The sequence below is a fragment of the Pocillopora verrucosa genome, chromosome 14 (assembly GCF_036669915.1).
Source record: "Pocillopora verrucosa isolate sample1 chromosome 14, ASM3666991v2, whole genome shotgun sequence".
NCBI lineage: Eukaryota > Metazoa > Cnidaria > Anthozoa > Scleractinia > Pocilloporidae > Pocillopora > Pocillopora verrucosa.
The window spans coordinates 11100083-11127516 of NC_089325.1; the positions used below are offsets into that span (position 1 = coordinate 11100083).

The 27434-nt window shown below is 39.0% G+C and overlaps 6 protein-coding genes and 1 pseudogene across 8 annotated transcripts in view; 6 read left to right on the plus strand and 1 right to left on the minus strand.

The window, feature by feature from the left end:
- LOC131789730 (synapsin-2) overlaps positions 1–27434 on the minus strand; it is a 51253-nt gene that overhangs the window by 20102 nt on the left and 3717 nt on the right. The window lies entirely within an intron of this gene.
- Positions 272–3754, plus strand: LOC131789732 (metalloproteinase inhibitor 4-like). Its single transcript, XM_059106909.2, has 2 exons — positions 272–477; positions 2940–3754. Exons 1-2 carry the CDS (start codon positions 345–347, stop codon positions 3476–3478), a joined length of 672 nt encoding a protein of 223 aa, XP_058962892.1. The 5' UTR covers positions 272–344; the 3' UTR covers positions 3479–3754.
- On the plus strand, positions 4806–8155 carry LOC131789734 (metalloproteinase inhibitor 3). The gene is made up of 2 exons (XM_059106911.2): positions 4806–4967; positions 7446–8155. Exons 1-2 carry the CDS (start codon positions 4853–4855, stop codon positions 7982–7984), a joined length of 654 nt encoding a protein of 217 aa, XP_058962894.2. The 5' UTR covers positions 4806–4852; the 3' UTR covers positions 7985–8155.
- On the plus strand, positions 9745–13577 carry LOC131789736 (metalloproteinase inhibitor 3-like). The gene is made up of 2 exons (XM_059106912.2): positions 9745–9969; positions 12014–13577. The coding sequence occupies exons 1-2, from the start codon at positions 9861–9863 to the stop codon at positions 12550–12552; spliced, it is 648 nt and encodes a 215-aa protein (XP_058962895.2). The 5' UTR covers positions 9745–9860; the 3' UTR covers positions 12553–13577.
- Positions 15547–16250, plus strand: LOC136278029 (metalloproteinase inhibitor 3-like; annotated as a pseudogene).
- Positions 17557–21466, plus strand: LOC131789737 (metalloproteinase inhibitor 3-like). The gene is made up of 2 exons (XM_059106913.2): positions 17557–17767; positions 19911–21466. The coding sequence occupies exons 1-2, from the start codon at positions 17659–17661 to the stop codon at positions 20444–20446; spliced, it is 645 nt and encodes a 214-aa protein (XP_058962896.1). The 5' UTR covers positions 17557–17658; the 3' UTR covers positions 20447–21466.
- Positions 24456–27348, plus strand: LOC131789733 (metalloproteinase inhibitor 3). The gene is made up of 2 exons (XM_059106910.2): positions 24456–24641; positions 26715–27348. Exons 1-2 carry the CDS (start codon positions 24530–24532, stop codon positions 27272–27274), a joined length of 672 nt encoding a protein of 223 aa, XP_058962893.1. The 5' UTR covers positions 24456–24529; the 3' UTR covers positions 27275–27348.

The window sequence follows — 27434 nt, forward strand, 5'->3', positions numbered from 1 at the left end:
AGGTTGTCCTCAAGGTTGCTTAACAACGTACGTGCAGAGCTGACACTGTAAATGTTTGCATGGCGGCCGCCTAACTGTGTGTCAACACCTACCGGGACAGGAAATACGTGAAAAAAAAACACGTCTTTTCAGTCACCCAGTATCTTTACGGAATTCGAACGTGCAACTTCACTGATTTTTTTAGAACATGAGCAGCACTAATCATCCAGTTTGACAGTTTAAGTAATTTGATCGCATTACGTCACATGCAGACGTGATTTCACGATGTTCCTACGACTATATGAAGCAGTACCTCTCAGCTCCTCGAAGCAATTCTAAGGTCCAGTTTTCCACACCAGATCAGTATGCACTCGACTATTCATCGCGTCATTTTATTCTCGTGCGCCGCTTTACTTTGTACAGCAGGCCCCATTGAAAAAGAAGACACTGCAGTCTTTCTGAGACATCCACAAGAACAGTTTTGCTCAGCTGATTTTGGTAAGTCAAGATGTTTCATAGAAAAAAAAGTTGTCGAATACATGTAAAAAAATAGTTCGTGGCTCGTATGACGAGGCCTTTTGTTTGGGCCGAGGAACTCATCAAATACCTTTCAGAATTTTCAAGTGAATCCGTTGGGCACCGTGCTCAAAGTCTCGAAATGGTAATAGTATGGCTATCTACCACAGACGAACTCCAAACCGCACGTTCCCGAGTTACATTTATATACACACAGAGAAAAAGAATTGTTGAAATAAACAAGTATCTGTAAATTATTTGATAGCGAAACAACGCAGAAAGGGTTCTCCGTCTAAACGAAGTAACGTTGCGATCTTTCAAGGCCAACTTTATTTTTACAACAGGGAAATTTGCCTATAAACAAAATGAAGCTTTGATATAACACTGTTTTAGGCTATAAAAATACAAAACAGATAAGACCAAATCTGTTAAGGATGGCAAAGATTAAAAGGATTGTAAATGATGACTTTGAAAAGATGCACAATTCTTTTAAATTTCTTTCTTGATGAATCCTAGTTTGCCCGAGCAATGGGAGTTCGTCAGAAGGGTCAATTTAGTTCACACAATGATTGTGCATGATCTCTCATGTAATCTAAAGCGGATACACGACGAATACGTGATTTTTGAAAAAAGTGTTAAGCGGAGCGTACATTTTCTCGGAAGTATCGCCCTTAAACGTTGCGTATTTTGTTAAGAAACAATATTTAAGATATGCATTTGGAAATTATTATTTACAATTGATGGAAGTAAAAATATTTGTACTCGTTGGAGGCCGGAAACAATTTTTTACGACGTTAATTTCTGTAATCTTTCGTGACTTGTGCATGGGGGGAAGGAACTTCACAGTACAATAGAAGGTTCGCCCAAAATGACGCCAAAACTAAACCCAGAACAAAAGCTATGAGCCAGACGTTGAGCGCAAAAGTGGAGTAAGCATACATTTAGCAGCATATCTTAATCACAACTGTACAATTAGCATTTTTCTTTTAACCCTTTAACTCCTAAGAGTGACTAACATCTAATTTCTCCTTTCAATATTTCGTTCTTGTATCAAACCGTTGAGAAACGTTGATCATTTAACGCTTGATACCCCTTTCAGCAGGACTGACGTCTTTAAGAATTCTTTTTTTGTTCGAATCTGTCGCCTGTGGAATAAACTACCCCTTAGTTTAAGGGAGTCAAATACCTTGTCGATCGTTCGTAAGAATTTGATGGCCTTTTATCATGATAAATTTAACGTAGATTTTTTTAAATTTTACACTGTACTTTACTAAATCATTAGTCCACTTATAATAATTTTATTTTAATATTTTTAAGGAGTCTTGTATTCTGTTTTAAGCCTACCTCAGATTTGTCATTTTACTTGTAAATCAGAAACTTGATTAAATATCACCCCTGAATCACACAGTAAGGAAACAAGAACACAGGAAATGATCACGAACTAAACAGGCTCTTGATTGTTACACAAATTTTCCCTGTCAGCACCTTAGGAAGTGTATAGAGAACAGTATTTAGGATATGCATGCTATTGTTAGGATGTAAAGGATGTTCGGAAAATTCACTGTTTATCAGTAAAGTTGCGCATAATAGATTTTAAGATTCTTCTTATCACATCTAAAATACTTCAAAGCTTAGTTCCAAACTATCGTGAGAATTTAATTTCTATCTTGCCTGTTTCACATTATCAATTCCGTCGCAATAATAATGGCACATTGCTTGAATCTCCACGATTCATAATGGAAAAGACTATGGGGGACCGATCATTTACAGTAGTGGCCCCGGTCCTATGGAAAGGCCATCCCTTGCCAATACGGCAGACTAAAAGCGTTGATTCTTTTAAACGTTTACTTGAGACTTATTCGTTTACTTGAGACTTATTCGTTTTCCAAGGCATTTTTGGTCTCTTTAATTCTTTAACTTATGTATACTTAGCTCTGCTACCACAGCATTGAGCACTTTATGCCAAGGTAGACTCTACCCCCACATTCATAGATATATATATATATATATATATATATATATATATATACACATATATATAATTTATTAAGTTATTATTATTTGTATTATAGTTGTTGTAACGCACTTTTGATAATTTATATAGAAAAGACACACTATAAGTAATAAATGTTGTTGTTTTTGTTGTAGAGGGTTAAGATATCTGCTTAGGATTTAAAATTTCTTCAATTCTTCTTCTTGAATGATTCGTCGAACCTTGTAGAGTCGGTGTTTCAGAAGTAAACCAAACGCGATATGTTTGTTAGACATACTTATCACCCAGGCCACTTGCACCCTGGGAAGTTCTCTCGGGTAATCCCCGAGGAAGTTTCCGTTGGGTGCGATCAGAGAGTTCTGCAGTAGACAAACGAAGGAAAACGCACAAAGTTTATATGAGAACAATATGAAGTGTCAATGAGAACTGAAAGACATTCTTTGCTTTGCAGCGGTTCGAGCCGAGGTCTTGCCGAAGAACCAGTCAAGAGAAGAGAACCACAAACAAAGTATATTCGAACACGATCTTAAAATTTATCAAATTTACAAAGGGCAGGAGAAATTCCCGGACATCACCATCAACATCACTGCAGATAATGGTTCTTTCGTAAAAGCCTACAGTGTTCACGTTGGGCTTCGAAGCAGCACTGAGTATTTCCTCGCTGGAAGTATCAAGAAAGGGAAGATTCTGCTGAATCAGCGTAGCTGGATTCAACCGTGGAAAGAACTTACTAGCGAACAGCGTGAGGGAATTGAGAGATTTTACGGTCGAAACTGCGAGTGCCATATTACACCGGCTTGCTTTGGAGCAACTGACTGCTTTCAGCCCTTGAAAGGATGCCAGGTCTCCCACGATTATCACACAATGCAACAATTCTACCAGGGCTGCGAATGGCGTTACTCTTACTGTATGAAAAACAGGGAGGCAACCGCATGCTCATGGCAAGAAACCGCTGAGTATAGAAACTGCAGAGACAAAGTTTTACCTTGAAAACTGACAGCAAACAAACAAATTAAAGATTTAAAAAAGAACAATGATGTAGGTAATTGAGGAACCATCAAAGGTTTCTCGTTGAAAAAGTATAAATATTATCTAACATATGGCCGTCTTGAATCAATATGACTTTTTTTCCACCTACAAAGAATGTTAATCATATGCAGCTTTGCTGATGTTAGCTGTGAGCAAATAATAAATGAAAATGCTGATATTAATAGTAAACACACCAGTAGCTTTCTTGCTCAACACACGAAATGCCTGACAACTGAATAAATTCAAAATTCTACGCAGAAAGTACGGATTTCATTAAAAAAAAAAAAGCGGGGACAGGAGTTGATTTTTCTCTACTGTGTGTGGTAACCTGGTAAACTCTTCCAGAATTCTCCCCAGATGCCTAAAAAAATTTTGACCCTGGTTTATTTACGATTACGCTCGTATTACTCAAAGGCCGCCCCGAGAATTTTCCAGCATTTCCATCAACATTATGATCAAGTTTTCTAGAAACCCAAAACAGTTTCGAACAGTCATGCACCCGGTTTTGTTTTCATTGCAGTCTGGAGTAAATTACGCTGTTTGTTTAGAGTTATATCCGTCTAGACTTTTAATAGTTCATGGTTCAATATTGCGGTCTCACATTTGGAAGATAAGATTTTAATGAGTTCTTCCTACATCATGATGCACGGTCGATGGTCTGGCAAAAGGCATGAAAATTTTCATTTTAATCGATCATAAATTCGTTCCGTTATCAAAAATCGGAATTTGAGACCGTTTATTGGTAGTGTCGACAAGAATTGATCCTCGTTATCGGATTTCTCACGCAATATGGCAGATATTCTAATTTTAAGCTATAAATCCCTTTATTGAAGGATCAGTTTTCAAAAGAATATATATCAAGGATTGAAAAGCCGGAAAATCGTCTTAAAACCATCTATTTTGAAATAGTATTGGAATTGCTATTTTTATTGCTACTTTACCGAGATCTGGTCAAGAGTTTGTTGACATTTGGGTGACTGTCGTCAGCAAAGAAGCATTGAAATCAGCACAATTGAATTCACATGTTGTACTTAGGCTATTTTCTCCTCTAATGGTATTGACAAAAATTCGCACTCATTTTATTCTTTCCTACATTAAAATTGAAATAAATGGACTAATGGGCGTTTTTTCTCCCAGTCATCGACGCGGCACACGGCTTTGCGGCGTGGCGCCAAGTACAACATGCTCCAATTTCAGCCAAAAAAATTATGGCTTCATGCTGGTTCAACTTGCTATATAAGTGGCAAGACAATTTTCAGACGCAGTAATTGGTCATTGAGGCCTCGGAGTGTCAGCAGGAGTTTGCGTTCCTCGATTGAGAAATTAGAAAGAGACATGTCTCATCTATTTTATATCGTTTTGCTACTTGGTGCAGTGAACACAGTTGATACGTTACCATGTTCTTGCCCCGAGAGACATCCACAAGAGGTTTTTTGTAGTGCGCATTTTGGTAAGTAAAGCCCTTACTCTTGAAATGTTTTGAGAACTCGGACATTTTACAAGAGTGATGATTGTTCCTCCTAACTAGTTGAGACTAATAGGATTTAAGGTTTTGATCATCTTGATTGTTCTATGGTTTTCTGGACTCTTCGTGGTCTCTACCTTGGTTTTCATTCGGTTTTATTGACTTGCTTTTCTTCCTCCTGGGTTAACTATTTCTCCTCTTTTTGAATTTATCTTGGTAACGGTTTTCAGTTTTGTCCAGTTGTTTTTAGTTTTCGTCGAGTCTTTCTATTCAGATGAAAATTTCTATGAGAAACTCTTATGTCCCACGTATAAACTTGATTATCTTGAAAAGTCAATGGTCGAGTTTTGTTAAAACTGCAGTGCTGCGGAGCCCTTTTTTTGCGCCGATTCCCAAGCCTTTCTTCCTCACGGGAGTCCAGACAGCTAAAGTCAACCTATTTTCGGGGCGACTTCTTCGAGCGGTTGACTCATCAAATTCAAAGTAACGAAAAAAAGGTACTATTATTGGAAATCTTGAGAACCTTTTGGTAAACCTGTCTCGACTTTAAAAAACGTTTTGTTTTGTTTTTTTATTTTTTTTGCATAGAGAACTGGTAAGACCGCTAGTTCGAAACAAAAATCCTTGGTAAAACGATTTCAAACTTCTTTTATGTACCGCGACCACAAAACTTAAAAAGCCAAGAGCAGTCCTGTAGTTACCCAACTGATTCTTAAAAACCAGGAGCCTTAACATACGAACTGCTTTAGTTTCGAAGTACAACAAAAAAAAACCCCGACAAGGGTTTACGTCATGTCTGGGTTTAAGGGTAAAAACGACATTTTCAAAGACTTATTTCGCACGCCATATCTGTTTTATTTTGTAACTAGTGTATATGACCATCTGTACTTCTTGCAGCTACATGCACACTTGAAACAATCCAATAACTTCAGTTTTTAAAAGAAATGATGAAACCTCTAAAGTTATTTTTCAGTTTACGTTATGAAGGTAATAACCTGGGGTGTGTTAGAGCAAATTTTAATCAGTAAGTCTTTACAAGTCGAAAGCACTCGTCATCGATGAAGCTCTTACTTAGCAGAATGACTGCCTTACTTGAACTTTTTCCAAGACTTCTCTTGAGCTTATTAAAGCACGCCCTTTAAATCAATGATATTGTATCCAACAGCGAAATCGGAACTTTTTCTAGGATTTCAATCTTCAAAAGGGACTAATATTTTTTGTTAACCCCAAGCTCGCCACAAAACAAGCCTTCTGCATGTTTTCGACGGAATACCCAATTTCACCTCAAGCTGCATTCGCTTTCAACGTGCAAACTGGTGAATTTTAACAGGAAGGTATTACCAAAACACTAAAAATCAAATGAATAATCACATTGAAACAACAAAAAAACTGTCAGAGATTCGTAAAAACTCTATTACAAACGGGGAATGAGGACGAATTTTAAATAAATGAGGTCATTGGCCACAACAGCCACCTTCTTTAAGCTTCAGGTTTGGAAACCAAATCAAATCCTTTCCTGTTCACACTTACTTGAGAAAATATTTGCAGGGCTTTTCCAAACAAAGTTAATTTATCGTTTACTATCACATTATTTTTGGCCGGAAAGAGCATTTGTTTAATTAGTGAGGTTAGGTCACATGTTATCCTTAGCAATTCTCTTAATTTCCTCCGTATTAATGTACTCTTAAAAATTCCTGAAGGCATAAATCAACAGAAATTCCACCCAGACAACAAAAGTTGATTTAAGAGCATTGGAGCAAAGTTTTTAATATTGGAATGTCGAAAGTATTCCGGATTAAATCGGAAAAAATAAATGTCTATGCTCCGTTATTCGAAAAGGAAACTCGGTGCTCCCCATCAAACATCAAACGCGACACTACAACACTGCGATTTGGTCACTCGCGTTTTCCCGCGCTTTGGGCTGCTGCAGTTTGCTTGTTTTAACTGTGAGTTCTGATCGGCTCTTCGTAACATTTTTACCTTGTTCTGATTGGCAGCTGTGGTTACTTTCTTTCGTTTGAAGTACACTGTGTAAGACTCTTGGTCGAAAAAGCGAGTGTGCGAAAATAAAATGGTGGGGTCAGCGTTTGTGGGACAACCGCGCGTGCCGTTTGTCTAATGCCCGCCCGCCCTACGCTTCTTATGTAGTAAACCTTGCCTGACAATCCAAAGAGTGGCTGCGAAGGCGAAAGCGCGAAGGAGACTGACTGTTTCTGGAGAGAAAAAGAAACTGTGGTGCTGTGTCTGCGGGGGTTATTACAAGATCATTTGATTTTATCACTTGTATTGAGATTCTAAGGATAACATTTCGAGCTTAAGCCCTTCATCCAAGCGAGTGGAGGAATTGTGGGCTGTGTGTGGTTCATATACAGAAAGATGGCGCTACAATAAAAAAAATAGTTTCCTAGTTACGGTGTACTAGAAAACATTGTTACTATCTGTATTTTTCCTTCCCATGTCTAGTTATCCGAGCGAAGGTTTTGTTTCAAGAGGAATACCTCGACAATTTTACTCGTATCTTCGACCTCCGCATCCTGAAAACATATAAAGGAGAACACCGACTCCATGAGATGGACAGCGTCAATGTTTACGGCTCGAGACAGCGAAGCCTTTTTGCCAAAGCTTACACCTTTACTCTTGATAGCCTGTGCGGGGTCAAACTGAATAACAACAAAGTGTATCTCATCTCAGGCCACGTCAGGAAAAGAAAGCTAGAGCTCAATCAGTGCCACTGGAACCAGGAATGGCCTCAAATCACTGTGCGCCAGCGTCTTGGGGTACGGCGGTTTTACCGAGGAAACTGCGCTTGTCAGATCTCGCCGTGTTACACTGTGTTTTGTGACAAGAAGCCGAAACTAAAGGGGTGTGGTAAGCCTTCTGGAATCGATCACAACAGCTGCGAATGGGGTCATTCCTACTGCATCCAAAATGCTGAGAAAACCGCATGCTCTTGGCGTAAAACCAGTCACTACAAGAGCTGCATCACCAAAGTGAAACCATAGGAACTGAACAAAGAACATACTATTTGCAGAAAAACTACAACGTTAGTTTTAGACTTTTAGAAAAAAAATAACGCACAAAATGCCGAGTGTGGCTGATAGATATTTTCATTAACCTAATGACGTTTTTCTCGATCTTTGTATCATGAATGGCAAATTTTTGCCAAGATTAAACCAAACATTTTTAAAGGAAATCTGATTGAAAAAGTCCTCCCAAAAATGTTTTCCAAAACAATAACTGCCAACGTGAAAACCACGGCCAAGGCAGGAACTGATACTATGAAGAGAGGTCTAGGTAAGGTCTTTACTGGAGCTTACACGTTGACCTGCCAGGTCTCGAACCAGGACCTCTCGACCCGGGACCTCTCGACCCGGGACCTCTCGACCCGGAGTCCAGTGCAATGAGCATTAAGCCACTTCGTCTCTTACTGATACTATGAAGAGGTGAGGGTTTATCCTCTGGTCCTCCTTCTGTCTTTATGTTTCTACGTTTCTCTTTCCATCCGTTCTTTTGTCCGTGTATTCCTCTGTTCCTTTGTATATTTGTTCCTATTTTTCCTCTCAGTTTAACCGTTCCTCGTTTTCTATTGTCCTTGTATACTTTTAATCCTCTGTTCATTTCGTCCGAGCTCTTTTTATACCTTATCATGTTCCTCTGTTCTTCTCTTGCCCTATTCTCATGTTCCTCTGTTCCTTTGTTTCACTGTTCCACCATTCCAGTGTTTTACTATTCCAATCTTCCACTATTCCAGTGTTCTACTATTCCAATCTTCCACTATTCCAATCTTTTACTATTCCAATCTTCCACTATTCCAATATTTTACTATTCCAATCTTCCACTATTCCAATCTTCCACTATTCCAATATTTTACTATTCCAATCTTCCACTATTCCAATCTTCCACTATTCCAATATTTTACTATTCCAATCTTCCACTATTCCAATATTTTACTATTCCAATCTTCCACTGTTCCTACTGAATTTGTTCTACTTCTACTTCCATACTCCTCTGGTCTAAAAAATGTTCCTCTTCTCTTTAACTTCCGTGTAACTCTGCTCCAACTATTTCCCTTTCCCACTAGACTTCTCACCATTTTTATCGCTGTTCCTAATATTCTTCTGTCGCTCTGATCCAAACAGTCAAACTGTATGCTCACTGTCCCTTTTCCACTAGACTTCTCACCATTTTTATCGCTGTTCCTAATATTCTTCCGTCGCTCTGATCCAAACAGTCAAACTGTATGCTCACTGTCCCTTTTCCACTAGACTTCTCACCATTTTTATCCCTGTTCCTAATATTCTTCTGTCGCTCTGATCCAAACAGTCAAACTGTATGCTCACTGTCCCTTCATAACAATTTTCTTCTCTTCTCTACTTCGGTGTAACTCTCTTCCAACTCTTCCTCTAGACTTCTTACCGTTCTTACCGAAGGCCGAAAGAAAAGTCTTACTAAGGGACCGGTAGACAGGTCATTATTTATCACCTGTGTAGGGGGGGCTCGGAAGATTTTCGGTCAATTTCTATAGCACCCTCTTTGTATTCTGTTGGCGACGACTTACCTCCTCCCGCCGCCGCCGCCCCCCCTCCCCCCCGAAAACCGTGTGATCCCCTTCCCAGAATCCTCCGAGTTCACACTTTCAGAGGAAATACTGTTTCGTAACACATATTTCTGCTTGCTTACACGTTTCAGTGACGCATGGCATGGAGCTTTCGTCCGCTGCACCTGGCTCTGCGGGATATCACCTTTGACACGCGCTGATGATGTCAGTATATAAGCAGAAACTGAGCCAGCTATCAGATACACGAATCACTCTTTTTAATCCTCAACAAGCGAGGCAAAGTAGAGAGTTGCAGTGTACAACAACGACACAAGGAGAGAATGTCCTTTATCGTTCATGCTGCTTTGTTCCTGGGTTTCGTGGCTTTAAGCCAGGCCTGTACTTGTAGGCCGCAACATCCCCAGGAAGCCTTCTGTAATGCGGGATTTGGTAAGTTGCGAATCATTCACTAGACTGTAAGACAAAGGTGTTTGAAATTCCATGGTAAAATGTAACTCACGGCGCCCTCGCCTTTTCTTGCTCGCGCACACATGGTGCACTTCTCAAACAAAATATTGACTTCCTAGTAGTAAAAGAACTGTTTTAAGGGCGTCCTTGAAGAGTATATTTTATTTGGGCAGAGTTTTATGCAGAATCTAATCGTCCGCCGAGTTCATTTAGCGGGTCAACTTTTCGACTTTCGAGTTGGCATGAAACAGTTGTATTTCTTTTGGATTCTTCACCGGTATATATACCGCGAAAAAACGCTATAAATTAGCAAAACTCGACCATTGACTTTTCAAGATAATCAAGTTTATACGTGGGACATAAGAGTTTCTCATAGAAATTTTCATCGGAATAGGAAGACTCGATTAAAACTAAAAACAACTGGATGAAACTGAAAACCGTTACTCAAGAAGCTAGAGTTGCCCTCGGCTATTGCCTCGGGCAAGTCTCACGCTTCTTTCGTGCTCTCCAAACTTCCCACGTGCTCCATAACTCGATAGCGCACGCTAAAACATGAACCAATTGTTAATTGGCGTTTCAACATTTCTTCTATGTATCATCGACACTTCCTGTCGAAGATGTGTACTTTCATCTCAAGATAAAACAAACAGCCCATTTGTTTGCACAAACAACCTCTAACGTCCTTTCTGATTGCTTTTTGGGCTTTGTAGATTGTTCAAAATATTTATCCACTTATGAACAAAGCACATAATCCTTCCGTTGATGTCACAATATCACGAATACGTACTCGCATTTTAGAAAGAGTAGCATCCTTGAGTAAATTGAAGCTCAGATCGGAGCGCTCACACAGCAGTCCGTACAAGCATCATTGTAATTGATCGGTTCAGAGACCGAGAGAAAGAATCTTGTGAAGAACTTGAATTACTCCGCAGGAAAGGAGAAAACCAAACAAGGAAAAATCACTCGATTTCCTATTGAAATATGAACCGAATATTGGAGTTGTTTTAGCAGGCTTTGCGGGTTGCTTTGATCTCCACTTTATCAATCATTATCTTCACCGGGTACGTAGCTTGCGTGCTGCGCAGAGGGAACTTTTATGTTTTTACAAAAGCACTGATAGTGTGGTCAGATATGACGTGCATGCTATGTTCCCGCCTTAGAAATAGCTCCGATTCTTCGTTTTGCTCTGTTTAACGCAGTCACCATTTTTCGCTTCGATTTAAACGCTGATATTACCCGCATAATTTGAACTATTGGTTTGTTCTTGGGACAAAATAACGTTTCTAATCATGCGTTTTGTGAGGCTTCCTCCAGTGCTGGCAACTTCTGTAAAGGTACTTCAAGTTTAGCTGCGATAGCCTCCACTGAGAACGGAAATTGTTTTAGAGTTTGAGGTTTGGAATTTTTTGCGAGACCTAAATTTCTCATGTCGAGGTCAAATCACGAGAAACACTGATCCACATAGTTCAACTTTTAAATATCCAGTTAGTAGAACAAGAGCTAAAGGAATCATTTCCATTTGCCGCAAGGCACGTTCTTCTGAACTACATTATCAATCCTGGTTCCTGGTCATGTTCACCTATTCAAGCTCCTAACAATACACTGATACGAACAGAGACATTTGCACTACCAACTACTTTGGCTGGTGCACATTTTCGTTGAAAGAATTTCGTGATTTGATTTTTTTCTCCCAAGTTTCCGAATTCTTATTACTAGTTTGCCAAGGCAGATCGAAAGACTCCTGAACATGTTGCATTCTCATATACTGACCCAGTTTCACCCAGCCCCCTTATGATACGGCAGAATGTTAGTCGCTAACCATTACAGCTGAAGACTTTTCTTATTAAACATATCTTTGGATGAATTTTTCGTGTTTAGAATTGTGCTTAAAGATAGTTTACTGAAACTGTTTTATATAAAATACTTCTAATATCCTAATAATCACTATTTCTATTTTGACTGGAAGTAATTGTGTTCATTCGGTAAAAAGAAGATACGATGAACCTAATTCTTGTTTCGTTTTCAGTGATACGTGCGAAGATTTTGTCCCAAGAAGTAGAGGGGCACAAAAAAATAATCGGTATGCGAATCCTGAAGACTTACAAGGGAGCGACAGCACTAAACAAAACCGAGGGAGTTCGGTCTTATGGGTCCAACCAGGGAAGTCTTTTTGCCAAGGTCTACACTTTCAAAAGTAGTGCCACGAGGTGTGGTCTTATCGGGATTCAGAACGGCAAAAGGTACGTCATGTTCGGGTGGTTTGCCAACGGTAAACTTTGGGTGAGCTTATGCAATTTTGTACAAGATTGGTCCCAAGTCCTCAAGCGCCAGGCTGTACGTGTGGGAATCAAGCGCTTCTATGGGCAAAACTGTGATTGTCAGCTTACACCGTGTCACGGCAGAGACTGTGGAAAGCTCAAAGGATGTGCTTCAAACTATCTGTCTCCTTACAGGAACCCTTGTGAGTGGGACCACTCCTATTGTGTGAAAAACTCCAAAGGGACCGCGTGCTCCTGGTACGAAACACCAAAGTACAAGGAATGCATGGCTAACCCCCGGCCCTAGTTAGACTACTCAAAATTTTTGTGCGAAAAACGATAACGACCTCGAGACTAATAACTCATCTTTAAATAGAGAGCATGTGTAACAAAACATAGAACATAAAAATTTACCCTAACCTTTATCTCCCAAGATCTGATTGTTACTTCTCTCTTCCAGCTGCTTGTGAATTAGTTATGAGATTTTGGTGCTAGATCATCTTAACAACTTCAACCTAATAAGTCTTAGTGTTCTCATCATTTGTTTGCTAGATAATGTGTGGTAATTATCAGGAGAAATATCTTGTTTATCACTTTTGGGAGTTAAAGGGTTAATGATTTCGAGTCTTCCGCGAAGATTACTACCTTTGTAATTAGATCATTTGATCCGCAGGCTGTATTTCTAACATAAAACAGTATTTTTCTCTTTTAATTGTTCCTAAAAACCAGGTGTTGATAATTTTTTTATTTTCTAACAATAGACATATATATATAATTTTAGAGACAAATTTGAGCACTGATTACCCATAAAAATGAGAGAAGATATGCTTTCAAAGTCAAAGATTTAAAAACACAATGAATACTTGTTTACAAGCAGTTTCGACGACAATAGGGAAAGACAAAATTAACAATCATGTTTCCCTTCCAGTTTTCATGACATAAAAGCGAATTTTCTCAGAAGAACAACCAACTAGAATTAACTAACGTAGTATTTGTTAACTATGAGACCAATTTAGGTTTATTTTTAACATGTTTCATCAATACTCGATGACAGTTGCCATTTTATATGTGCAATGTATAAGTTAGTTCGACGCGTGAATGATACATCGCAAATTCATGCTCAAAGGTTTTTCTGATTTTAAATAATTGAATTAGTCCTAAGTCTTTCAAAATATTGTAAAATTATCTCCTGATAATATCCATACATTATCCATCTCTATTTAAAGATGAGTTATTTTCGGGGCGACTTCTTCGAACGATTGACTCATCAAATTCAAAGTAACGAAAAAAAAAATATACTATTATTAAAAATCTTGAGAATCTTTTGGTAAACCTGTCTCGACTTTAAAAAACGTTTTGTTTTGTTTTGTCTTTTTTTGCATAGAGAACTGGTAAGACTGCTAGTTCGAAACAAAAATCCTTGGTAAAACAATATCAAACTTCTTTTATGTACCGCGACCACAAAACTTAAAAAGCCAAGAGCAATCCTGTAATTACCCAACTGATTCTTAAAAACCAGGTGCCTCAACATACGAACTGCTTTAGTTTCGAAGTACAACAAAAAAAAACACGACAAGGGTTTACCTCATGTCTGTGTTTAAGAGTAAAAACGACATTTTCAAAGACTTATTTCGCACGCCATATCTGTTTTATTTTGTAACTAGTGTATATGACCATCTGTACTTCTTGCAGCTACATGCACACTTGAAACAATCCAATAACTTCAGTTTTTAAAAGAAATGATGAAACGTCTAAAGTTATTTTTCATTTTACGTTATGAAGATAATAACCTGGAGTGTGTTAGAGCAAATTTTAATCAATAAGTCTTTACAAGTCGAAAGCATTCGTCATCGATGAAGCTCTTACTTGGCAGAATGACTGCCTTATTTGAACTTATTCCAAGACCTCTCTTGAGCTTATTAAAGCACGCCCTTTAAATCAATGATATTGTATCCAACAGCGAAATCGGAACTTTTTTTAAGGATTTCAATCTTCAAAAGGGGACTAATATTTCTGTTAACCCCAAGCTCGCGACAAAACAAGCCTTCTGCATATTTTCGACGGTATACCCAATTTCACCCCAAGCTGCAGTCGCTTTCAACGTGCAAACTGGTGAATTTTAACAGGAAGGTATCCATCCCCAAAACACAAAAAATTAAATGAATTTACCACATTGAAACAACAAGAAACTGTCAAAGATTCTTAAAAACGTTCGTACAAACGAGGACTCAGGGCGAATTTTTAATAAATGAGGTCATTGGCCACAACAGCCATCTTCTTTAAGCTTCAGGTTTGGAAACCAAATCAAATCCTTTCCTGTTCACACTTACTTAAAAAAATATTTGCAGGGCTTTTCCAAACAAAGTTAATTTATCGCTTATTATCACGATGGGACTCCAATTCAATTTTTGGCCGGAAAGAGCATTTGTTTAATTAATGAGGTTAGGTCACATGTTATCCTTAGCAGTTCTCTTAATTTCCTCCGTATTAATGAACTCTTAAAAATTCCTGAAGGTATCAATCAACAGAAATTTCACCCAGACAACAAAAGTTGATTTAAGCATTGGAGCAAAGTTTTTAATATTGGAATGTCGAAAGTATTCCGGAATAAATCGGAAAAAATATATGTCTATGCTCCATTATTCGAAAAGGAAACTCGGTGCCTCCCCATCAAACATCAAACGCGACACTACAACACTGCGATTGGTCACTCGCGTTTTCCCGCGCTTTAGGCTGCTGCAGTTTGCTTGTTTTAACTGTGAGTTCTGATTGGCTCTTCGTAACATTTTTACCTTGTTCTGATTGGCAGCTGTGGTTTCTTTCTTTCGTTTGAAGTACACTGCGTAAGACTCTTAGTCGGAAAAGCGAGTGTGCGAAAATAAAATGGTGGGGTCAGCGTTTATTGGACAACCGCGCGCGCCGTTTGACTAATGCCCACCCGCCCTTCCGCTCATCACGGTGGCCAAGTCGGTGTCTGTGGGATTTGAACCCTTTTCATAAGTAAACAGTTTCTTTTGTTCCAGTTAATGTACAATGTTGCTCAACAAGTGCTTGAATAAGTCTTATTTTAAACCTGGAACTCAATAAATCTCAGTCATCCCTAGCGATGTTGCTCAACGCTTTCTTGGGAAGTAACGCGTCTTATGTAGGAAACCTTGCGTGACAATCCAAAGGGTGGCCGCGAAGGCGAAAGCGCGAAGGAGACTGACTGTTTCTAAAGAGAAAAAGGAACTGTGGTGCTGTGTCTGCGGCGCTTATAACATGATCATTTGATTTTATAAGTTGAATTGGGATTCTAAGGATGGCATTTCGAGCGTTAGCCCTTCATCCAAGCGAGTGGAGGAATTGTGGGATGTGTGTGGTTGATATACAGAAAGATGGCGCTACAATAAAAAAAAATAGTTTCCTAGTTACGGTGTACTAGAAAACATTGTTACAATCTGTATTTTTCCTTCCCATGTCTAGTTATCCGAGCGAAGGTTTTGTTTCTGGAGAAATACCTCGACAATTTTACTCGTATCTTCGACCTCCGCATCCTGAAAACATATAAAGGAGAACACCGACTCCATGAGATGGAAAGCGTCAACGTTCACGGCTCCAGACAGCGAAGCCTTTCTGCCAAAGCTTACACCTTTACTCTTGATAGCCTGTGCGGGGTCAAACTGAATAACAACAAAGTGTACCTCATCTCAGGCTAAGTCAAGAAAAGCAAGCTAGAGCTCAATCAGTGCCACTGGAACCAGGAATGGCCTCAAATCACTGTGCGCTAGCGTCTTGGGGGTGCGGCGGTTTTACCGAGGAAACTGCGCCTGTCAGATCTCGCCGTGTTACACTGTGTTTTGTGACAAGAAGCCGAAGCTAAAGGGGTTTGGTAAGCCTTCTGGAATCGATCACAACAGCTGCGAATGGGGTCATTCCTACTGCATTCAAAATGCTGAGAAAACCGCATGCTCTTGGCGTAAAACCAGTCACTACAAGAGCTGCATCACCAAAGTGAAACCATAGGAACTGAACAAAGAACATGCAAAAAAAAACTAAAACGAAAGAGAGGGAGAGAGAGACAAGAGTAAAACACTTTAATATCAGCCAATTCACTTCGTTAGTTTTAGACTTTTAGAAAAAAAAAACACAGACAAAATGCCGAGTATGGCTGATAGATATTTTCATTAACCTAATGACGTTTTTCTCGATCTTTGTATCATGAATGGCAAATTTTTGCCAAGATTAAACCAAACGTTTTTAAAAGGAAATTTGATTGAAAAAGTCGTTCCAGAAGTGTTTTCTAAACCAATAACTGCCAACGTGAAAACCACGGCCAAGTCAGGAACTGATACTATGAAGAGAGGTAAGGTCCTTTTCGCCCACCCACCTCCCCTCGGCATTTCATCAGGCTTCCCTGAGAATTCAAGGTAGAGAGGTACTGTGAGATGAGAGTGTTTTGCCCAAGAACACAACTCTATGCCAGGTCTCGAACCAGGACCTCTCGACCCGGGACCTCTCGACCCGGAACCTCTCGACCCAGGACCTCTCGACCCGGAGTCCAGTGCAATGAGCATTAAGCCACTTCGTCTCTTACTGATACTATGAAGAGGTGAGGGTTTATCCTCTGGTCCTCCTTCTGTCTTTATGTTTCTACGTTTCTCTTTCCATCTGTTCTTTTGTCCGTCTATTCCTCTGTTCCTTTGTATATTTGTTCCTATTTTTCCTCTCAGTTTAACCGTTCCTCGTTTTCTATTGTCCTTGTATACTTTTAATCCTCTGTTCATTTCGTCCGAGCTCTTTTTATACCTTATCATGTTCCTCTGTTCTTCTCTTGCCCTATTCTCGTGTTCCTCTGTTCCTTTGTTTCACTGTTCCACTATTCCAGTGTTCTACTATTCCAATATTCCATTATTCCAATATTTTACTATTCCAATCTTCCACTATTCCAATCTTCCACTATTCCAATTTTTTACTATTCCAATCTTCCACTGTTCCTACTGAATTTGTTCTACTTCTACTTCCATACTCCTCTGGTCTAAAAAAATCCTACGAGTCCCCTCAAGCGTTAAAAAAAAAATGGCCCCTGACGTTTCAGCACAAAACATGCACGGCAGATGACATGACAGGAATGTGACAATTAACTTCATGTTTTATAAAGGAAGTGAGAAATAGGACGCTTATTTCACACTTTCAGAGGAAATACGGTTTCGTAACACATATTTCTGCTGCTTACGCGTTTCAGCGACGCATGGCACGGAGCTTTCGTCAGCTGCACCCGGCTCTGCGGGATATCACATTTGACACGCGCTGATGATGTCAGTATATAAGCTGCAACTGAGCCAGCTATCAGATACAGCAATCACTCTTTTTAATCCTCAACAAGCGAGGCAAAGTAGAGAGTTGAAGTGTACAACAACGACACAAGGAGAGAATGTCCTTTATCGTTCACGCTGCTTTGTTCCTGGGTTTCGTGGCTTTGAGCCAGGCCTGCAGTTGTATGTCGCAACATCCCCAGGAAGCCTTCTGTAATGCGGGATTTGGTAAGTTGCGAATCATTCACTAGACTGTAAGACAAAGGTGTTTGAAATTCCATGGTAAAATGTAACTCACGGCGCCCTCGCTTTTGTTTGCTCGCGCATACATGGTGCACTTCTCAAACAAAACATTGACTTCCTGGTAGTAAAAGAACTGTTTTAAGGGTGTCTTTGAAGAGCATATTTTATTTGGGCAGAGTTTAATGCAGAATCTAATCGTCCGCCGAGTTCATTTAGCGGGTCAACTTTTCGACTTGAGTTGGCAAGAAACAGTTGTATTTATTTTACATTCTTAACCGATATAAATACTGGGAAAAAACGTTATGAATTTTCAGAATGCTCATAGAATCTAAGTGAAGAATCAACAAGCTCCACAGTTTCATGATTTAAGCCATAATAACACCAGAGTACAAGCGTTATCTAGGCCTGTTTGTGATAGACTGTGCACCTACTGAATTACAGCAGTTCTGAAAATTGTGTAACCTGCAGTCGAACTCAGTAGTTTCAGTTAGGCGATGCATTCAAAGCCACCCAAAAAGCTAACCCATCAGCAGCCTTCATCACTTCAAACGCGCGAAGCATTCGATACTTAAAAGAGGAAATTGGCGTTTCAACATTTCTTCTATGTATCATCGACACTTCCTGTCGAAGATGTGTGCTTTCATCTCAAGATAAAACAAACAGCCCATTTATTTGCACAAACAACCACTAATGTCCCTTCTGTTTACTTTTTTTGTTATGATATGCGGTCGCTTTGTAGATTGTTCCAAACATTTATCCACTTATGAACAAAGCACATAATCCTCCCGTTGATATCACGGATACGTACTCGTGTTTTTAAAAGTGTAGCATCCTTGAGTAAATTGAAGCTCAGATCGGAGCGCACGCTCAGCAGTCCGTATATGCATCATTGTACTTGATCGGTTCAGAGACCGAGAGAAAGAATCTTGTGAAGAACTTGAATTACTCCGCAGGAAAGGAGAAAAACCAAACAAGGAAAAAAACAATAACTAGATTTCCTATTGAAATATGAACCGGATATTGGAGTTGTTTTAGCTGGCTTTGCGGGGAGTTTTGATCTTCACTTTATCAGCCATTATCTTCACCGGGCACGTAGCTCGCGTGCTGCGCAAAGGGAACTTTAATGTTTTTACAATAGCACCGATAATGTGGTCAGATATGGCTGTAAAAACGTGCGTGCAATGTTCCCACCTTAGAAATAGCTCCGATTCCTCGTTTTACTCTGTTTAACGCAGTCACCATTTTTCGCTTTAAACGCTGATATTACCCGCATAATTTGAACTATTGGTTTGTTCTTGGGACAAGATAACGTTTCTAATCTAGCGTTTTGTGAGGCTTCCTCTAGTGCTTGCAACTTCCGTAAAGATACTTCAAGTTCAGCTTCGATAGCCTCCACTGAGAACGGAAATTGTTTTAGAGTTTGTACTCTGCTATCACTCTTTGTGTTGGTCATTGCGAAGGTTGAGGTGAAATTTTTTGCGAGACCTAAATTTCTCATGTTAAGGTCAAATTACGAGAAATACTTATCCACATAGTTCAACTTTTAAACATCCAGTTAGTAGAACAAGAGCTAAATGAATCATTTCCATTTGCCGCAAGGCACGTTCTTCTGAACTACATTATCAATCCTGGTTCCTGGTCATGTTCACCTATTCAAGCTCCTAACAATACACTGATACGAACGGAGACATTTGTATTACTAAGACTAAGATCTCATAAGCGATTCTCCTTTTTGGCTGGTGCACATTTTCGTTGAAAGAATTTCGTGGTTTGATTTTTTTCCCCCAAGTTTCCGAATTCTTATTACTAGTTTGCCAAGGCAGATCGAAAGACTCCTGAACATGTTGCATTCTCATATACTGACCCAGTTTCACCCAGCCCCCTTATGATACAGCGGAATGTTAGTCACTAATCATTACAGCTGAAGACTTTTCTTACTAAACATATCTTTAGATGAATTTGTTTTTCGTGTTTAGAATTGTGCTTAAAGATAGTTTACTGAAACTGTTTTACATGAAATACTTCTAATATCGTTGCTTATAATCATTATTCCTATTTCAGCTGGAAGTAATTGTGTTCATTCGGTAAGAGGAAGATACGATGAACCTAATTCTTGTTTCTTTTTCAGTGATACGTGCGAAGGTTTTGTCTCAAGAAGTGGAAGGGTACGACAGAGTAATTGGTATGCGAATCCTGAAGACTTACAAGGGAGCGACAGCACTAAACAAAACCGAGGGAGTTAGGTTTTATGGGTCCAACCAGGGAAGTCTTTTTGCCAAGGTCTATACTTCCAAAGATGGTGCCAGCTGTGGCCTTGACTGGATTAAGAACGACACAAGGTACGTCATCTTCGGAAGGTTTCGCAAGGGTAAACTTTGGGTGAGCTTATGCAATTTTGTACAAGATTGGTCCCAAGTCCTCAAGCGCCAGGCTGTACGTGTTGGTATCAGGCGCTTCTATGGGCAAAACTGTGATTGTCAGCTTGCACCGTGTCACGGCAGAGACTGCGGAAAGCTCAAAGGATGTGCTTCAACCCATCTATCTCCTCGCAAGAACCCTTGTGAGTGGGACCACTCCTATTGTGTGAAAAACTCCAAAGGGACCGCGTGCTCTTGGTACGAAACACCAAAGTACAAGGAGTGCATGGCTAACCACCAGCCCTAGTTAGACTACTCAAAATTTCTGTGCTAAAAACGATAACGACCACGAGACTAATAACTCATTTTTGAACAGAGAGCATGTGTAACGAAACATAGAACATAAAAATTTGCCCTAACCTTTATCTCCCAAGATCTGATTGTTACTTCTCCCTTCCAGCTGCTTGGAAATTAGTTATGAGATTTTGGTTCTAGATCATCTTCACAACTTCAACCTAATAAGTCTTAGTGTTCTCATCACTTGTTTGCTGGATAATGTATGGTAATTATCAGGAGAAATATCTTGTTTATCACTTCTGGGAGTTAAAGGGTTGATGATTTCGAGTCTTCCGCGAAGATTACTACCTCTGTAATTAGATCATTTGATCCGCAGGCTGTATTTCTAATATAGAACAGTATTTTTCTCTTTTGGTTGTTCCTAAAAACTAGGTGTTGATAATTTTTTTTGTGTTTTCTAACAATATATATATGTATAATTTTAAAGAGAAATTTGAGCGCTGATCACCCATAAAAATGAGAGAAAATATCTTTTCAAAGTCATAGACTTAAAAACACAATGAATACTTGTTTACAATCAATTTCGACGACAATAGGGAAAGATAAAATGACAATCATGTTTCCCTTCCAGTTTTCATGACAAAAAAGCGAATTTTCTCAGAAGGACATCCAACTAGAACTAACGAACGTAGTATTTGTTAACTATGAGATAATTTCAGTTTATTTTTAACATGTTTCATCAATACTTGATGACAGCTGCCATTTTATATTAACGAACGTAGTATTTGTTAACTATGAGACCAATTTAGGTTTATTTTTAACATGTTTCATCAATACTTGATGACAGTTGCCATTTTATGTGCAATGTAGAAGTTAGTTCGACGCGTGAATGATACGTCGCAAATTCATGTTCAAAGGTTTTTCTGATTTTAAATAATTGAATTAGTCCTAAGTCTTTCAAAATATTGTAGCGTTGAGTCTAAGTTACATTTTGAATAAGTAAGAATAAAATTAGTTCAAGACAAGCTGTGACACATGTTGATTACGATATCTTGTTTTAAAAAGAGTAATTCTGTTCCGACTGTTGAAAATTTACTGTCATTCACAAATTTTTTTGTAGCTTTTATGTGAATGTCAATTGACTCAAGGTCGTTAAGCCAAACCACAGTGATCACAATGACCAATCAGAACAAAGGAAATATCACAAGGAACCAATGAGAATTCACAGAAGAAACACGCAAACTGCCTTAAGCGCGGGAAAACAAAAGGGGCAAAGTCGCAGTTGGTTTTATCTTTGTATCTAATTGGTCGAGAGGGTGGCGCGAGTTTTCAAGACCAATAAAAGATCGTCCCGAAGCGAAATCAATACATTTCCGGAATACTCTCGAAACTATGTTAAATACTGTTCTATATATACTCTGACACGGAAGATCACATAATACGACCGGCACATAATTCTGATTACCTCGTTCCCGAGCCATCGAGAGCTCAAACATGAAAGAAGCACATTGCCTGAGGCGCGAGAACACGCGAGTTACAAGTCGCGATTAGATTTAGTTTTTCATCTAAATGGCTGAGAGCTTAGCGCCAGTTTTCTGGACCAATCACTGGACGCAATAAAGCAAAACAAATACAATGACTCTTCAGTTAATGAGACAATGCTCCCAGCGACAACGTTATGCTTATAGGAGCTGGAGAAGAAACATAAATATGTAGCAAAGCGCGAACCAGGAAATTAGGAATTATCATTTGTTTGTTATAATCTGTACCACTTGTGATAATTTAAGGTTATGTGTGAAGTTACGCGTTACAGTATTTTTAAGGCAAAATTGACTGAGACGACGATTCGTAAATGTGTTTGACTTTGGTAATTTCCTACCATCCACGTTCCTTATTTACAAGATTAGTCGGTACTTCTAAGTAAGACTAAAGCTATAACCTGAGCTTAGCCCCTTAACTGGGCACAAAATAGAAAGAACTGAAGCGATTAACACTGAGTTGAATGCCCTATATGAACTGTAATAGCTAAATCGAATCTTTTATTAACGCGCACTTCTGACCCAGACAAAATAAACCACGGTGATGGTCCGATATTTTGGTTGAACAGAAGCAAGTTGTCTCAAAGTCCCTTAAATACTAACGCGATATTTTTAAATATGCCCGAAATAAAGAAGCCATGGTCCAGTTTATGAAATTCTCAAATAATCAGTTTAGAAATGTTAGATTGCAAAAACAACAATAAAGAAAAAAGCAAAGAGATTCGCCGCAAAACGACGCATTCATACCCAAGGTGGCAAGATTACTAGCTTGCTACCCACTCGGCGTCTTCTTGTAACGATTACGTTAGTCGTTTATTGTGGGTTTTTAAAGCAACTTTGTTTGTTCACTCCCCTACTTAACCTTTTGACCCTGAGAGTGACTAGTATGTAATTTCTCCTTACAATACTAACCATGAATTACACATTGAGGTAACGAGAGTAAAGGAAATGATCACCAACTCAAGAAGCTCTTGATTGTTATACAAAATCTTCTCGTCAAAACCTTTGGAAATTAATAGAGAACAGTATGGAGAATATGCACACTGATATCAGGGTGTAAAGGGTTAATTCTTAGCTCAAGCTTGGCTCCAAATCTATTATTTCTATTTTCAATTTCAATTTCTTTAAAACACTTTTGACATTACGGATCATGCAACGCATGTCAGTTAGGAACCTTGTGTATGGCTTATTGTGGTAAAGAGTTCATCTCAGGCGGTAGAGCACCCGACTGCGAAACTACATGGAAGGCGTAATTTTCGACCTTTCAATGGAGTTTTAAATCGATATTTTGGTGTAACATAGGAAATTTGTCCCCATTTAGTTTCAATTAACGATGCAATATTTTTAACTATGACCACCTGTATCGAAACTATGATAGGCACGACAGCAAATCTTCAAGGGTTTCTTTGTTCTTTGCTAGATGAAGTTGCTAAAACTCTCTCCTTCTTATACATTTCACCAAAATTGTTAAAAAGGAGGAACTTTTATACGATTTTTAATTTTGTAAATGTTGGTGTCATCACAAGGGGAAACATGCAATCTGTTGGAAGGCCGGTGTAAATTTGAAGTGACGAGAGAACCCATCACGCAAATTATTAAAACTGGACTGACTTCTCTTGAACGGAAAGATTCATTAGTTTGCGGCCTTCAGAACCACTTCTATCTGCAGAGAGGAGGAAGTTAGATACATTTCAATCATTACCGGGGCACTATTTGTGTGGTATTTTGTCGGCATTTTGAACCACTTAATTAAAACTGCTGGCGTGTTGCAGAATGATGCCTGTTGCAAGTCACTGATAGAAGTTATTGATAACCTCTTTTTTCCTTATTTAGCTTTTAACAGGTAGTTCACGTTCCCACATGCATTTACATCGTTAAAGTTTGAATTTGATTTTCAAGTGAAGCAACTTGACGTTAGCAATGTGAATTTTCAGTGGTAAAAAGGCGTGGTAACCGACACGGAGAACTGAAATAACTGAAAATGTTAAATTCTGTATATGTCTTTACAGTCCACAAAAATGCAAGGTACAGCTACATTATGACACACACCTAAAACGAAATATGGATCCTCAACCACTTCCTAGAAAGAAACTGCCTGGTAATATATACTAAATCGTAGTAAATTAAGCAATTTTAAAGTTGCCAACTCTCATAAGAAATGACTGCAATCATTGTGTAGTTAATCACAGTTCCATTCAAGTCACTGAGCTCATGAGAACAACTTAGAACTTTCCTTGTTTGGTTTGTTTTTTCGTTTATTTCACTTTCAGTCCCTGACATACGTCATCGTCTGCCGGCGAACTCGGCATAATTAGAGGCAAATATTTCATGTTAGACTTCACTTAAAAGATAGACTAATGAGATTAATCTTTTGGCCGGATTCATTAAAATAATCCAATAAATTTTATTGGAAAAATTGAAAACTTTTCATTGGTAGATTACCAAGATTCCTTTCTAGAGTATACAAGACAGATCTTTTGGTCAGGACATCAGAAACAGGTTGAGGTACGACGGTGACAACTGTGCTGTGTTCTGAAGTAAAAACAGGGCTTCCAATGGCAGTGCTTCTCTTCTTTTTTACGATCTTCCTTTGTGTAGTGACCATAAATGAGGCATGCTGGTGCACTCAAGCTCACCCGCAGTCAAGATTTTGCAGCGCAGATTTTGGTGAGTACAGGTGATATCCTTTTATTAGCTACCCACATTACGTTCAGTAATCATTTTAAACCCGTCATCTACATTCACAATTATTTTCATGCGCATTTTCATCTATCTATCTCAAGGTATACCAGTGCTCCCAACAGTTCAATCAAATCTTGACAGTATGATTTATATACATGTACTTATTGACATTTTTAAATTTATTGAATTTCATTAGTCATGCCCTGTGTTGTTTGTTTTACTAATGTGGACGGCAGAGACTTTTAATATACAAGCGCAATCAACCCAATACGAGCTTTGCTCTCATTGGTGCGAGGTGTGGAAATGAAAAAAAAGACCTATTCCTATACTGTTGGATGATTGAAATATTCGGACAAAACAACTGAATCTTCGACTGAGTGAAATTACCTTTTTCTAGAAATGATAACAGTACAACTTTTTAAAAGATTATCCGTTTTACTCCGTCTTTCAATTTAATCTTCTATCTCTTTATAAAAGTTCTTTTTTCTTCTAACTGGAGGCACGGAGGGAAATGAGATCTTGTAACTTGGCAAATATACAAATATTTTGTCCACAGAATTCATAAAAAAAAACACATTGACGACACTAACAACAGGTTATTTTCCAAGACTGGAGAAAACTTAATACTGTTTTGTTATTCTAGAACAGGATTGTTGCATCTTGATCTTCACCTCGCTAATACCGTTTGTAAGATAATTCGTCCAGTTCTGTCGCTGTCGCAACGGAAAGGTTAAGAGGAACGATGTGATAACAGAACAGAGGTTAAGGCGTTTTGCCAAAGACCTTATTTAAGTGACAATGAGCCACAGAGCTCGAAACATGGTTCACGACAGAGCGGCAATTCAAATCGTCGGTTGCCCCCTTAAATGTATTTGCGTAAGCCCAATGCAAAGATCCGCTGAATTACCAATAAGCTCGTAAGAATTCCCGTCATCACCACGATTTTAAAATGGCCGGAAGGTTCGAAAACACAAATCTGTGATCACAACAAAATTTACAGGAGCAAATTCATTTCTATGGCCCTATTGAGGTTTTCAAAATATAAACACAAACAACAGCAATAACAACAATGACGAGCCGGAGGTAAGTATGGTGTGATATCTGAGGTTAAGGCGATGTGCCAGAGGCCTTATCAAAATGGCAACGAGCCACAGAAATCGGAAATATTGTTAAAGAGAGAGCAGAAATTCCTAGTGGTCGGGATGCCCCCTTAAAAATAATTGCATAAGCCTGTGATCACTACAATGAAAAAGAAGCTTATGAGAAACTACATAATCACTCAATCTCTAAAATGGCTCATCGTTACTTCACAATTAAAAAAACAAAACAAAACAAAACAAAACAGAGGAAATACAGGATTGGGGTTGTTTTAAAACAAAAAATGAAAGATACTTGATGTAGCCAATAGCACCTGGGTGAGCCGTGAAATGCCACTTATGTTAAGATTTTAGATTTGTATACCCCGGCCGCCGGATAATTAACAACAGTGACACGAGAATCAATCCCGATCCATACGCTCTCTCGCACTCAAAAACTCGCGGACTCTCTCGTTGTGCGCATTTTCGCTGCTCTTCAAGGTTCCTTAATTTTCGACCTTTACGCATCGAAGCTGTAACTTGTAAACTGCTGACGATTCATTCGTGACGGAATTCAGAAAAATTATCTCTCTCACATTCTGCGGCTCATTGCCAGCCATTAAAAAATGATCCTTGACCAAAATAGACACTGCGTTGAGTGAGATGTTAATTGAGTGTTCGGTGTTTTATGCCCATGAGGAGAAGGTAGTCAAGGACACAGATCTTTTAATCGGATATGGCAAACATTGCATCACGAAATTCGGCTCGGTAGTGGTTTAATAATTCTTTCCTTCCTTCAGTGTGGGGGATGTTACAAAATTAGCTAAATTCAACGTTTTTTTATAATTCTTGATTCTTCTTTGCTTGCTTGGTTAGCTCAAGTGCGCTAAATAGACTCCCACAAACACGAGATGTTTTGTTAATGATTGTCTAAGGAAGGTTACGCCCACCCTGTTAACGTAAAACATTTCTGACTTTACAGCCATTCGCGCTAAGGTTTTGAACGAGTCTTGGGACAACAGCAGCAGAATTTATACCCTCAAGGTCTTCAAAGCCTTCAAGGGGGGCAAGAAAATTGAACGCGTTGCCGAGATGCAAAGTGATACGGGAAAACGCAGGAAAAACGTTGTCCAAGTCACAACAGAGCTCGACTCAGCCGCTTGTGGCGTACGCCTTCAGATTTCTAAAATCTACATCCTGCTCGGCTACGTAGAGAACCAACACCGAAGACCATACAAAGGAAAGAAAAAGTTGACGATAGAATCGTGCCAGTGGCACTCGTTATGGAACGACACCACTGCTCAACAACGTCGCGGGCTCAAGAGGATTTATGGAAAATACTGCCTGTGTAATATTGACAAGTACTGCTTCAAAGAAAGACCAGAGCTCTGCAAAGATTTGATTCAAGGATGCCACTTACAAGGAAGTGATGATCGCATGAAGAATTGCAGAGCAAAGCATTCTTACTGCGTGAAAGGCCGCAAAAAATGTAGATGGATCGCGCCTCAAAAGGCCGATTTAAAAAAATGCATGAGTGCTTGAAAATTTCATTTAAAAAAAAAAAAGTGGTCATCATTTAGTTCTTTAAGTTGTAAACACACAGAGAGCGACGAATAGATCGTGTATTGGATCTAAATTAGAACTAAGCTTTTGTAAATAGTCTATAAGTCAGGCTTATTGTTACGGTTATTAACCAAATAGG

Coding starts and splice junctions, on each gene's coding strand:
- LOC131789732 (XM_059106909.2), top strand. CDS start 345: ATGCACTCGACTATTCATCGCGTCATTTTATTCTCGTGCGCCGCTTTA. Junction 478..2,939: donor GTTTTGCTCAGCTGATTTTG/GTAAGTCAAGAT, acceptor TTTGCTTTGCAG/CGGTTCGAGCCGAGGTCTTG.
- LOC131789734 (XM_059106911.2), top strand. CDS start 4,853: ATGTCTCATCTATTTTATATCGTTTTGCTACTTGGTGCAGTGAACACA. Junction 4,968..7,445: donor TTTTTGTAGTGCGCATTTTG/GTAAGTAAAGCC, acceptor TCCCATGTCTAG/TTATCCGAGCGAAGGTTTTG.
- LOC131789736 (XM_059106912.2), top strand. CDS start 9,861: ATGTCCTTTATCGTTCATGCTGCTTTGTTCCTGGGTTTCGTGGCTTTA. Junction 9,970..12,013: donor CTTCTGTAATGCGGGATTTG/GTAAGTTGCGAA, acceptor TTTCGTTTTCAG/TGATACGTGCGAAGATTTTG.
- LOC131789737 (XM_059106913.2), top strand. CDS start 17,659: ATGTCCTTTATCGTTCACGCTGCTTTGTTCCTGGGTTTCGTGGCTTTG. Junction 17,768..19,910: donor CTTCTGTAATGCGGGATTTG/GTAAGTTGCGAA, acceptor TTTCTTTTTCAG/TGATACGTGCGAAGGTTTTG.
- LOC131789733 (XM_059106910.2), top strand. CDS start 24,530: ATGGCAGTGCTTCTCTTCTTTTTTACGATCTTCCTTTGTGTAGTGACC. Junction 24,642..26,714: donor ATTTTGCAGCGCAGATTTTG/GTGAGTACAGGT, acceptor CTGACTTTACAG/CCATTCGCGCTAAGGTTTTG.